The following is a 12,941-nucleotide window of genomic DNA, read 5'->3' as shown; positions in this document are numbered from 1 at the left end:
CTGCAGTGAGCTAGAAGCACGCCCCTGTATTCCAGCCTGGGGTGCAGAGCAAGACCCCAACTTTAATGTTTTTTTTTAAGAGAAGAAATTCAACAAGGAATACTTGTTTATCTTTACATTTTTGTATGCAAAATGATTTTATGGCTATAGAAAAACTGCATGATAACCTAAATTTAAAAGATCACAAAACAGCAACATTATATGGAATTAACCTAGAATTCTGAAATAACAAAAGAGGGCTCCACGTTCCCAAATACATTCAAATGAATACACAAATACTTTTCTTGCTTGTAAGAATTGCCACACTTGGCCTATTTATTCCACTACAACCTTAGATTTGATTACCTAGTTCACACACTAAAACACAGAGACAGCATTTTAAAAGAATGAATAGTGATGTCATGGAGACAGGTATGACACCCACAGGAAAAAATATCAGCTGACAGCAAGGGAAAAACAAAAACCGAAACAAGAAAAGCATAAATAAGAATCGAAATGCCTTAGGGTGGAGTCATATAGGGGTTAAATCTAACTCCTTAAAGTCTCTGATATTCACAGAATGACAATGCAATCGAAAATATGATTTTCTTGTGTCGGACATAATGCCTGTAATCTCAGTGCTTTGGGAGGCCAAAGCAGGAGGATCACTTGAGGCCAGGAGTTCAAGATCAGACTGGGCAACAGAGCAAGACTCCATCTCTATAAACACTTGAAGAGAAAAACAAAAAAACTTGGTGGTATGTGCATGGTGGTATGTGCCTGTAGTCTCAGCTACTCAGGAGGTTGGGGCGGGAGGATCACTTGAATCTAGGAGTTCAAGGTTACAAAGAGCTACGATCATGCCACTGCACTCCAGCCTGGGTGACAGAGCAACACCTTGTCTCTAGAAAATTAAAAGAACCTTTTCTTAATGATGACTTGAGACCAAAACAAACTTCAATTTATATATTCAGTATTTTAAAATTATAGTTGCAAGTCAGGCAAAACGAAGACTTAGGCCAATGACATATAAATGAAGGTTCTAATTAATATATAAAATATATATGATATACAAGGTACATATACTTAATGTTAATATATAAAATATGTATTTCAATTAATTGGAATATTCCCATGTCAAAATGATGTTATATAAAGAAGGAACTACACATTTCAGTCATTATGTATAATAAATGGTACCCAGAAAATTATTTTAAAAATCAGAAAAAATTTCAAGCAGGGAATTCTTATTAGTTTTCATCCATATTTGACATACAGCAATTTCCAACTAGTGTAAAATAAAAAATAATTTAATACTTACCAATATAGAACATAGAAATTTTGTGACAAAAACTACTTCAATGCAACCAACTACTAAATTAACCTGAATGTCAACCACATTCATATCTGTGTATGCAGAACCAGCAGTTGCATCCATGTAAGAAACCATTTTGAAGCTGAAAACTTCTTTTCCAGTGATATAAACAGCCTTAATAAGAGAAAATTTAATTATCACAATCGATTTTTGAAATGAAATGTTTTCAGTACAAAATAAAACAGTAAAAAATAACAAAACATAGTCAGAAAATCTCTCAAGTATTCACAAGCCAAGCACAAATGAGGCAACAATTCAATTACAACAGCTTTACTGGAACCTACACTACAAAGTTTTACAAATTGGTGGTGGCTATTCCCTTTGTGGGTCATAAAATCAAGTAGTAGTTCTGGCTCCAGCTTTTTTCCTTTTTTCTTTTTTTTAATGGAGAAGAGAAGAAGAAGTATCTGAATATGTATTTTCAGTCTGCAAGTATACTTTTGTAATGAGAACAACTATGTATTTCTTGATTCACTGACAAAAATTTGAAAAACACTGTACATCTACACCTTACTGAAATCTATTCTTGATTTGAGGTATGTGAATAGATTTTTCTGGATTCTCCAAAGGAGTCTCCTCCTATTGCTATACTTCTGTTCCTTATCAGGTTGTAAAGGGCCATCTTAATTGCCAACCAGAAATCACCTCAGTGGTTAAAAATCTCAAGCTCTGCAACAACAGTTAAAAATGGTGGAGACAACAGGAGATGTAAAATGTTAAAAAAAATTTTGGAAGAGGGACAGAGCACTAAGCTCACAGCTTTCTCAATTCTCCTAAATGCTAGCGGCAAGCAAGAACAGAGAGCTGAAGAGCCATCAACAAGCACATCAGTTACAACTACAGAACAAAGAATCCTCCAGAACCAGATGTATAAGTGACCTCCGAAGGCTGAGGTACGAGACAGGGCTGAAAAGAAGTCTACAGTCCTGCTTCTGCCTAGGGTGCACAAAGCTGGAATGAGGGCCCCTCCAAACCTTAAAAAAAGGGGGAAAAAAAAAAAAACAGATAAACTATGGTATCACAACTTTCTTAAAACTATTAGCAATCTGAGGTCACAGGACAACAAAGGTCCCTAAAAATCTAAGGACAAACAGGTACCTTCAGGGAGAGACAGAAAATAAGCACCAGTTCACTTGTGGTAGAGAGGAGAAAGAGCTATCAGATACTATACAATATAGGTAAGAATAATTCAGCTAAAATGATAAAGGATAAGTGTGGACTAATGTGAGATGCAGAATCCCTGGGAGCCACACACGTGAGGAGCTCTTGAGAAAGATGGGGGCGGGGTGCAGGTGGGAAACAAGAGAAAGAACTCCACTGCAGAAAAGGCCCAAAGCACCACCAAAATTATCATCTTCTCAAAACAATAGCCATAAGAAACTAGTAAACCTTGTTGCCCTCAGGGCACAGGTGAAAAAACAGTATCCTAGGGACAACAGTAAAATATAACTCTGTATCTAGGGGAAGAACAAGAACTCTCCTGGGGCCAGATGATTAGCGGTCTCCCTCTGCTAGGGGAAGGGAAGGACAGTCAATCCCACATAGGAAATATGAGAGAGATCAATCAGACACCATGAGGAGGAGGGACAGGATGGTCAAGAATACTCCATTTCTGAGACTCATAGAAACAGCCCTGGCTAGGACTGAAAATGGACCAGGACACTAACAAGCCTATCCAAACCACTTTGCCTTCTCCCCAAATATGCACCACCAAGCTCACAAGCACTAAGAAACAAGCAGCAGGAGCCTCTAACATCTAGGACAGAGCTAAGAATGTGGAAAGCGAATTTTCTGAGGTACAAGAGTAGAAGAAAGGTCAAAGGCTCAGCACAGAGCAAAATCTGAGCAACACAGCCTCCACCCACCCTAAGCACAAGCTACAACTAAACGAAACTAAAGCAGTAATGTCGTGAAGGAAATCATATTAATCTAAAATTCAAACCAAGCTAAGCTCAACCCCCAACCCCAAGCTAATAGCTTAGCAGAAAAGAGGCATCCCCATTTCCAGACATAAATACTATGATATTTACATCAGTCTCTATTATCCTATACATCAGTGGTCCCCAGCCTTTTTGGTAACAGGGAGCTGTTTTGTGAAAGACAATTTTTCCACAAGAGTGGGGCTCGGGGGTTGGAGGGTGGGGAGATGGCCTGGGGATGAAACTGTTCCACCTCAGAGCATCAGGCGTTAGATTCTCATAAGGAGCATGCAACCCAGATCCCGCGTATGCATAATTCACAATAGGGTTCACCCTTCTATGAGAATCTAATGCCCCCGCTGACCTGACAGGAGGCGGAGCTCAGGCAATAATGCTCCCTCGCCCACCACTCAACTCCTGCTGTCCAGCCCAGTTCCCAACAGGCCACAGACCAGTACCATTCCACAGCCCAGGGGCTGGGGACCCCTGCTATACATGATATGATGTCTGACATTCAATCAGTAATTATGAGATGCCCAATAAAAGCAAGGGAAAAAATTCAAACAAATAATAAAGGAATCAACAGAATCAGACTCATCTATAACAACCATGTTAAAACTAAAATTTTTAATTTTAATTAGTACGATTAATATGGTAAAGGCTTCTAGTGGAAAAGGAAAATATGCATGAATAGATGGTGAATATTATTATAGCAGAGAAAATGGAAAAAAGAAGAGTCAAAAGGATATATTAAAGGTTAAAAAACACGGCAACATAAGTGAAAAATACCTTCAGCAGGTTTGTCAGTACTTTCATCAGAGCCAAGGACAAAATCAGTAGATTTGAAAATAGGTCAAGATAAATTATTTGAATTAAAATGCACTAAGAAAACAATGGGAAAAAAACTTGAACAGAACATCCAAAGGCTGTGAGACTAAAAACAGAAATCTAGTAAGAATTTTAGGAATTCAAGAAGAGGAACAGGGAACAAGTGGAGGAGGACAAAACAGGGGAGCCGGGGGGTGGGGGAGACAGAGGGAGACAGAGGCAGAGAAACTATTTGAAGAAAACATGAAAAATAATGAAAGCCATCCAAGTAGCTCAGAAAAGCCCAAACAGGACAAATATCAAAACACAATTAAACTCATCTAGACACACTATATATAAATCCTGAAAGCAGTCAAAAAAGATGACAAGTTATGTACAAAGGAACAAAAATAAGAAATGTCATAGACTTCTCATCAAAACTATGTGTAAACAAAGAACAATGAAATCACATCTTTTAACAGTTGGAAAGGGGGAAAATACTATCAACCCAGCAAAAATGTCACTCAGAAAAATTAGGGTAAAATAAAGGTTTTTCCTACCTCCCTTCTCATCTATACCCCAAAAGCTGAGAGAATTCGTTACCAGCAGACCTGCATTATAAGAAATGGGAAAGTGCCAGATGCGGTGGCTCATGCCTATAATCCCAGCACTTTGGGGGGCCGAGGCGGGTGGATCACCTGAGGTCAAAGAGTTCAAGACCAGCCTGGCCAACATGGTGAAACCCCATCTCTACTAAAAATGCAAATATTAGCCAGGTGCAGTGGCGCGCATCTGTAATCCCAGCTACTTGGGAGGTTGAGGCAGGAGAATTGCTTGAACCCAGGAGGCAGAGGTTGCAGTGAGCTGAGATTGTACCACTGCACTCCAGCCTGGGCAACAAAGCAAGACTCTATCTCAAAAAAAAAAAAAAAAAAAAAAAGAGAGAAAGTATTTCAGAGAGAAATACAAACAATAGACAGAAACTACATGAAGTAGTTACAGAAAGAGTTGCAATGAAGAAAAATGTAAAACATCTTTAGAAAACTAATTGCTCCAAAGAAAACTGACTAAACCAAATCCAGTAGGTACACATTGTGAGTTTTCAACATGTACCAAAATAAAGCAAATTATGATGATACCAAGAAAGATAGGAAACAGGAATTGGAAGTATGGTATTGTAAGATTCTTACACTATACGTACAACAATAAAATATTATTGGAAGATAGACTATGATTAAAGATATATACATTGTAAAACCCAAGAGAAACCATAAAATAAGTGATAATTAATCAAAATTCAGGCCAAAAGAAGGAATACAAAGAATAGGATAAGCAAAATTGGAACAATCAGAGATATCAGATTACAATCCAATCATATCAATAGTTTTATAAAATAGTCTAAACACAAATTAGAAGCCAAGAGGTTGTCAGATTAGATAAAAAAAGATCTAAATATACACTGTCTATAAGAAACCCATTTTAAGCCAGATGTGGTGACATGCACATATAATCCCAGTTACAGGGCTGAGGTGAGCTTAAACACAGGAGTTCAAGAATACCCTGGGCAACACAGTGAGACTCTGCCTCAAAAAAACGCAAGCTCACTTTAAACAAGAAGACATCCATTAAAAGCTAAAGGATAGAAAAAGATAGACCATGCAAATCTAACCAAAGAAACCTGGAATGGCTATATTACTACCAAAGTAGACTTCAGAACAAGCACAGTTACCACAGATAAAGAGACACATTACATATTCACAAAGGGGGCATAAAATTCATATATATTTATATGTACCTAACAAGAGATCGCCAAAACATATAAAGCAAAAAATTGAAAGAACTGAAAGGAGAAATAGGCAAGTCAATGATTGTAATCAGAAGCTTCAACACAACCAGTAAACAGAAAATCAGTAGCCTGAATAATTATATCCACCAACCTACTTGCCCAAATGGAACATTCAACCCAGCAATTGCTAAAAACACATATTAATTGCAAATACATTTGAAACGTTCACCAAGATTAATCATATATGTTCTGGGCCATAAAACAAACATCAACAAATTTAAAGGAACTGAAACGGTTTCTCCTCTGACCATAATGAATTTAAACTAGAAATCAGTAACAGAAAGGGATCTGCAAATCTCAAAATATTTAGAAGTTAAATAACATACTTCTAAATAGACAATGGGTAAAAGAAAGTCAGAAGAGAAATTAGAAAATACTTTGAATTGAATGAAAATTAAAAAAACAATATATCAAAACTTACAGGATGCAGCTAAAGCAGTGCTTAAAGGAATACTTATAGCAGCAAATGCTTATAATAGAAAATAAAGACGTTCTCAAATCAATAATTTAAACTTCCACCTTAAGAAGAGCATATTAAATCCAAAGCAGGCAGAAGGAAGGCATTTTAAAAGAGCAGAAATAAAATTAAAAACAGAGAACATTCAATTGAAACAAATGCTAGTTCTTTCAAAGTATCAATAAAATTGATAAATCTCTAACCAGACTGATCAAGACATAAAGAGAAAAGACAAAAATTACAATCTCACATGCTAAGAAAAAAAAAAAAAACACATGTGAAAGACTACATAACTGCATGATTCCATTTATAGGATACTTTGGAAACTGCAAAACTATAGGAACAAAAACCAGTGCAGTGATTCCAAGGTGCTGGGATGGGGAGAAGGGCTAACCTCAAAGGGCAGTAGTGAATTTTTAGGGGTGGCAGACCCATTGTATATGCTGAAAGTAAGTTACACACCAGTATTTGTCAAAACTCACAGAATTACAACTAAAAAAGGTAAGTTTTACTGTAGGTAAATTGTCTCAATAAATCTGACTTTAAAAAGTAAAAACTAAACCAAAACAGAAACTAATAAATAATTCTATCCAAAGGTTACTGAGGCCCCTACAACCTCCCAAAATATATCAAGCATCTTCCTGCTACAAGGCTTCTATAATTGCTCTTTCCTCCACCTGGAATGCTCTTTTGACAGAGCTCAAATCCACAGTTCAGATTTTTTGTTGAATGTTTCTACTGTAAAAAAGCATTTCTTGATAATCGTAATACGTGAATTACCCTGTCACATTACCCTGCTTTCTTGGTTTTCAAAGCACATATCACTCTCTAATATTGTTTTATATTACTGATTAACTACTATTTATTCCACGTGGAGAAAGGCTTTTTATCTTCTGCTGACTATAATATCTCAAATAGGCCAGGCGCAGTGGCTCATGTCTGTAATCACAGCACTTTGGAAGATTGAGGCAGGTGGATCACCTGAGCTCAGGAGGTTTCAGGGCAGCCTGAGCAAAATGATGAAACCCCATCTCTACAAAAATCAACTGGGTGTGGTGGCGTGCACCTGTAGTCCTAGCTACTTGGGGGACTTGAGATGGGAAGATCACCTGGGCCAGGGAAGGTTGAGGCTGCAGTGAGCCGTGATTGTGTAATTGGAGAGCGAAAGAGAGAGAAAATTTTATCTATATATATTATGATTATATAATATATAAATTAGTTTTTTCTTAATTTACTTACCAGTATTTATACATATATAATTTACATATAAATGTATAAATTCTATATATATAAAAATACTGATAAATTAGTTAACAAAAAATTGAATATCCTCTGCAAGTTATATGAGTAGGGCTATATGACTGTTCCTCTCTGAGTTCAATAGAACAGATTTGCTCAAGACAGAGTTTAGAGCAGAAAGGCTGTGGTCTAGGAGACTTCAGGTACAGAAAAACGGTTAATAAAACACCATATCAAAAAATCGGTATTTTAAGTAAAAATCTATAAATGATGCGGCCTCCACTTCTTTCAACCAATTGGCTCCTGGAATCTAGGCTGTCAGGCTTATACTTACACTATTTTTCTCAAAGGAAACTGACTAGCCTCAGAGCAAGAGATGCTCTCAATTTGAGAAGCCATAAAATTGCTAGACCAGTTCCTGACCATCTACTGTGATGCCTGTCCAAAGTCCCTACATAAAGCTTCAAATTAGCTTTGAATATCTGGGAAAAAATGGCAAAGTTCTTAGAAGCGAAAGAAAGTCAAACTGTCATCAGAACTGTCAACACCAATAGGAGGCCGTAAGACATGGAGTAACATGTGTTAAGATCATCTAGAAAAGAAAATTCAAGTCAAGGATTTAAAATCCACTCAAACTACCCTGCAAATATAAATGTCAAGGATTATTGTTCCTAAGAGCTCTGCCTAAGAAATCTACTGGAGAATAAACTTTCGAAAAGTCAAAATGATTGGTGATGCTGGCATAAAGACTAGTGAACTCTCCCATTTAATAAATGAAGAAATGTCCCTACTGCCTCCAGACTTCCCGTCAGCCTCCCTGGTGGGCACCCTTCGAAGGTGTTTTGTTGTGTTGTCTCCCCAGTGTTCCATCTGACCAACATGCCTGCAGCTAGAAAGTGGCTATTTTGGCTTAAGGCCACTCTCCAGACACACACCTCAAGACCAAATTACAGGAAATAATGACAAATAGCTTCTAACATCAAAAAAAGAAAGATACCCCAAGACAGTGCAAAACAGAAAAGAAAAAAAAGACAGCTACACACTATGTGCCTCCTTTGCAAATACACACCACTAACTATGAAGTATCTTGCCAACCCCTACTCCCAAACCCTGAATCTCACTGCGCCCTGAGATTTAAATATTGATTTAAGGAAACACAGGAGACAGTAACATGTTAAATAGCATGAAAAATAATCAGCAAGATAGAGGCTATGGAAAATTGTTCAGAATAAGATAGCAAAAAATGGCACACACAAGGGCAGAGAAGAAACTAAAGGAAATTCATAAACTATAACAGACTTAAGTGGTATATCAATTAAACGCAGTGAATGGATCTCCTTTGGATACTGAGTGCCATATGGAAAACAAAGTGAATCCCAGTCTCAACTATACACGAAAAATATTACCACTGATAATTCCATCAAACATTTAAGGAAGTAATAATGCAAATTCTATATAAATTTTTCAGAAAACAGAGGAGGAAAGCATTTCCCAACTCATCTTATGAAGCAAGTATTGGCCTAATAACAAGGCCAGAAAAGTTGAGAATAATTAGAAAGACTTGTATACCCATTACCAAGAATTAAGCATTAAAACTGGATTTTTTTAAACCTTTACTTTCAAAATATTTTTTATGAAGAAGATATCAGAAACTAATTTACTATGATATGTTTTCATGAGACTATCAGGTCAGCCAGAATCCTTTTTACCTTATGGCATATATAAATAAAAAGAGTATTTGTCCAGTGGTGCTACGGTAAATGGAGGATGCTGCTCCAAGACAAATGGGCTGGGGGCGCCAACCTTTAAAGTTGAGGGGCTCAATGTTTCAGTATACTTAAAACTGACACAATAGTATATATCACTGTACAAGGCTTATGAAACTGATTCATAATCAGGTCTGATTTCATAAGGGCAAAAACCTTATGCCTCTCTGGTTCTTTGACACGTGGAAAGTTACTAAACAAGGCAGTTTGTTTAAATACCATGTACAATGGAATCAAAGTCAAGAAATAGGGAAACGGAAATGAAAATCGGGCAAGAAGACAAGAGAGAAAGATTTTTTTAATTTTTTAACTTTTTGTAAACTGAATTTTTAACCATGTAGATATATTAAAAATAAAATTACAGGCCAGGCACAGTGGCTCACGCCTGTAATACCAACATTTTGGGAGGCCGGGGCAGGCAGATCACTTGAGGCCAGGAGTTTGAGACAAGCCTGGCCAAACACAGTTAAACTCTGTCTCTACTAAAACTATAAAAATTAGCTGGGTGTGGTAATATGCACCCATAATCCCAGCTATTCAGGAGGCTGAGGCACGAGAATCACTTGAACCCAGGAGGTGGAGGTTTCAGTGAGCCAAGATTGCACCACTGCACTCCAGCCTGGGTGACAGAGCAAGACTGTCTCAAAAAAATAAAATAATATAAAATAAAAAATAAATATAAAATTACGAGACAAAAACAATGGGTTGGATCATGCTCTCAGTTCTGCATAACTTTTCACAGATACTTTATTTCTGTGAGCTTTACTTTCTAGACAGGGAAAATAAAATGGATAATCTATTTCTTAAATACTCTGATACTGTGATTTTTAAAATAAAAATAATAGAAACAAATAAAATCATGGCTTCTGGAAAATTTCTTGCTCCTTATTGCTATGAGTCATTTCTCTTTGATGCTGGAACTGTTTTGCTATCCCACGAAACAAGCCATAACAAGAAGATATCAGAAATAAGAATTTTTTAAACATAAAAATCAGGTCATCACTATATCATTAGTATTACTGGCAAAATCTACTTATCTATTTCCTTTCTTCTTGACATATTCCAAATACTGACTTCCTGACTCAACAAGTACTTCAGCTTTTCCTGATCCTACTATCTGATATTCCTTTAACCTCCTTAAATACATAATCCTACCTGCCTCAGGTAGGATGTTGCTGTTCAACTCTGTAACAGGAACCTTACTGTTTTATAACCAGTAACAAATTACCTAACCTTCAACAACTCATCATCCAATTCAAAGGACTCTCTTAACATTATTAACACAACTATACTAGTGATCATTGATGAAAATAAGTTTTATTTAAAAAGCTCACTTCCTCAGACTTCAGACCCTCAAATGTATCTAAGATGCATTATGAGATTCAGAGTACATAAAGAGAACAACAAAAAAAAAAGTGAAAAAGGTATTTACTACATTCTCTCCCAAAACTTTGTTCCTGGAGCATTATTTATACTTATCTCATTTATGAGATACTGCAATCCTCATTTGACAAATAAAGAAACAGAATCCAAGATTAGGTAACCTGCTAATGGTCACACAGCTACTAAGGAGTAGAGCTAAGAACCCAATCACGCCTGACTCCAAAACCCACACACATAATAAGCCACATTACTCAATTCTGACAACTCTCTAAATGATACCTATGACCACTCCTAAAGGACAATCCTATTTAATGATGTACTATTACTTAATTTAAAAAATTCTTACCTTTTTGTATATAGCTGTTATATCAGAATCTAAAACAATTATATTCCTTAGCTTTGCATTTATTTCAGTTTCTGAAGGCCTCATAATCATCTCAGAATCAAGCCCTAAGGGAACAAAAGAATTATTAACTGCCTTTTCTTTCATTTAATGTATTTTAATTTGCTTTTTGTGAAATTTTATTACCTTCAATCTTAATTTCAGATATGTTACGCTTCTGATCTTGAATAAAGATCTGTAAACATGATAATTCTGCTAAAATCTGCAAAGTAATGATATCTTCATTCGTGGATAGTTTTAAAGCTGCAAAAAAAAATTCATATGGTAAAACATGAGGAAAAATGTTTAGCAGTTACCTTACTATACTTATAAAGTAACTGAAATATCACCACAAATAGTGATATTAGAGAAAACCTGATCTGCAATTCAGCTGAAAGCAAGGTATAATATGCCCTATTGAACTGAAAATTCTAAAAAACAATCACATCTAATGAAAACAAAAGGAAATAGACAAAACATTGTTTCTAGAAGAAACTAAACATTTGAAACTAAAACACTGTAACTATAAATTTCAAAATTTTTTGAGAGCCAGTAATTACTAGGTGGTACCTGTCATTATCAAAATTGCAACTTTTCACTGCTTCGAAAGTATTATACTCTGATTTTAAAATATGCTCTGATACTCTTTTTGTTTTTTGGGTTTTTTTTCGAGACAGAGTCTCACTCTGTTACCCAGGATGGAGTGCAGTGGTGCAATCGTAGCTCGTAGCTCGTTGCAATCTTGAATTCCTGGGCTCCAGTGATTCTCCCGTGTCAGTCTCCCAAGTAAACTGGGTCTATAGACATACACCACCATGCCCAACTAATTTTTAAAATTTTGTTGGAGACAGGGTCTTGCTATGTTGCCCAGGCTAGTTTCGAACTCCTGGCTTCAAGCGATCCTCCAGTCTCAACCCTCACAACACTCGCCTCCCTGCACTGGGATCACAAGCACAAGCCACTGCACCCAGCTGACATTACTCAAATTTTGTTAGTCATATTTGTCTAATCTAAAATAATGTTATGAAATGCATTAAATTTTAATTTGAATCTAATCCTCCTACTGGGATCGAGGTGGAAGAAAAAAAATTTTTTTAATCTAACACTCCTACAGTATAATCTTAAACTAAAACCAATTATTATATATGATAAACAAAAGCAACACTTTCTTCAGCAGTAGTTTCCTTTATTTTCTAAAATTATCCTAGCATATAATGAATCCTTCTAGATATTAACCTAGGCAACAGAATTCTGAAGCCAATATTTGAAGTTAATGATAAAGTCAGAGTCTAGATTTCTTGACCTACATGGTTAAAAAAGGAAAAAAAGTTGATGCTAAATTTTTAAAAAACATACCTAATTTTTTTATGACATCTCCTTTGTCTTCAGTCTCTGTAGTGGACACTGGGGCTGATTTTTCCTCTGATTGCGGAAGGATATTATGAAGATAATTTATTGTATTCAGAAGTGCTTCAGTGTGTAAATGAATATCCAAAGAGGAAAAATTTACCTAAAGAACAAAGCTGATTTTAGAGATAGGTCAATAAATATTTGCTTGCCAGCTGTCTACAAGGCACTACGCTTTGTGGCATAAAGGATACAATTTATAATATTTTCTTATCTTTAAGGATCTTACAATTCCAGTTAGAAAATAATTTCCATAAGAAATAGAAATACAGTATATAATTAAAAAATAAATTATCTACTCATACCTTAATCAATTGTAAAACATTGTTATAGGTACTTTTCAAGTTGGGTACATTCTTTTCAGCCTATCCAAAGAGAAAA

At 36.0% G+C, this 12,941-nt stretch overlaps 1 protein-coding gene across 6 annotated transcripts in view; it reads right to left on the bottom strand.

The window, feature by feature from the left end:
* Positions 1-12,941, bottom strand: part of VPS13A (vacuolar protein sorting 13 homolog A) — a 243,045-nt gene that overhangs the window by 116,757 nt on the left and 113,347 nt on the right. For all 6 annotated transcript variants that reach the window (XM_065530725.2, XM_005581971.5, XM_065530724.2 and 3 more), the window contains 5 exons: positions 12,866-12,925; positions 12,510-12,663; positions 11,301-11,417; positions 11,118-11,221; positions 1,301-1,468 (listed from right to left, as the gene is read on the bottom strand). In XM_065530725.2, coding sequence (XP_065386797.1) covers positions 1,301-1,468; positions 11,118-11,221; positions 11,301-11,417; positions 12,510-12,663; positions 12,866-12,925 — 603 coding nt within the window. The remainder of the gene's footprint in view (positions 1-1,300; positions 1,469-11,117; positions 11,222-11,300; positions 11,418-12,509; positions 12,664-12,865; positions 12,926-12,941) is intronic.

The sequence above is a fragment of the Macaca fascicularis genome, chromosome 15, assembly GCF_037993035.2.
Source record: "Macaca fascicularis isolate 582-1 chromosome 15, T2T-MFA8v1.1".
Taxonomy (NCBI): domain Eukaryota; kingdom Metazoa; phylum Chordata; class Mammalia; order Primates; family Cercopithecidae; genus Macaca; species Macaca fascicularis.
The sequence above is the reverse complement of the archived record's forward strand: the minus strand, read 5'-3'. Positions and strand labels throughout refer to the sequence as shown.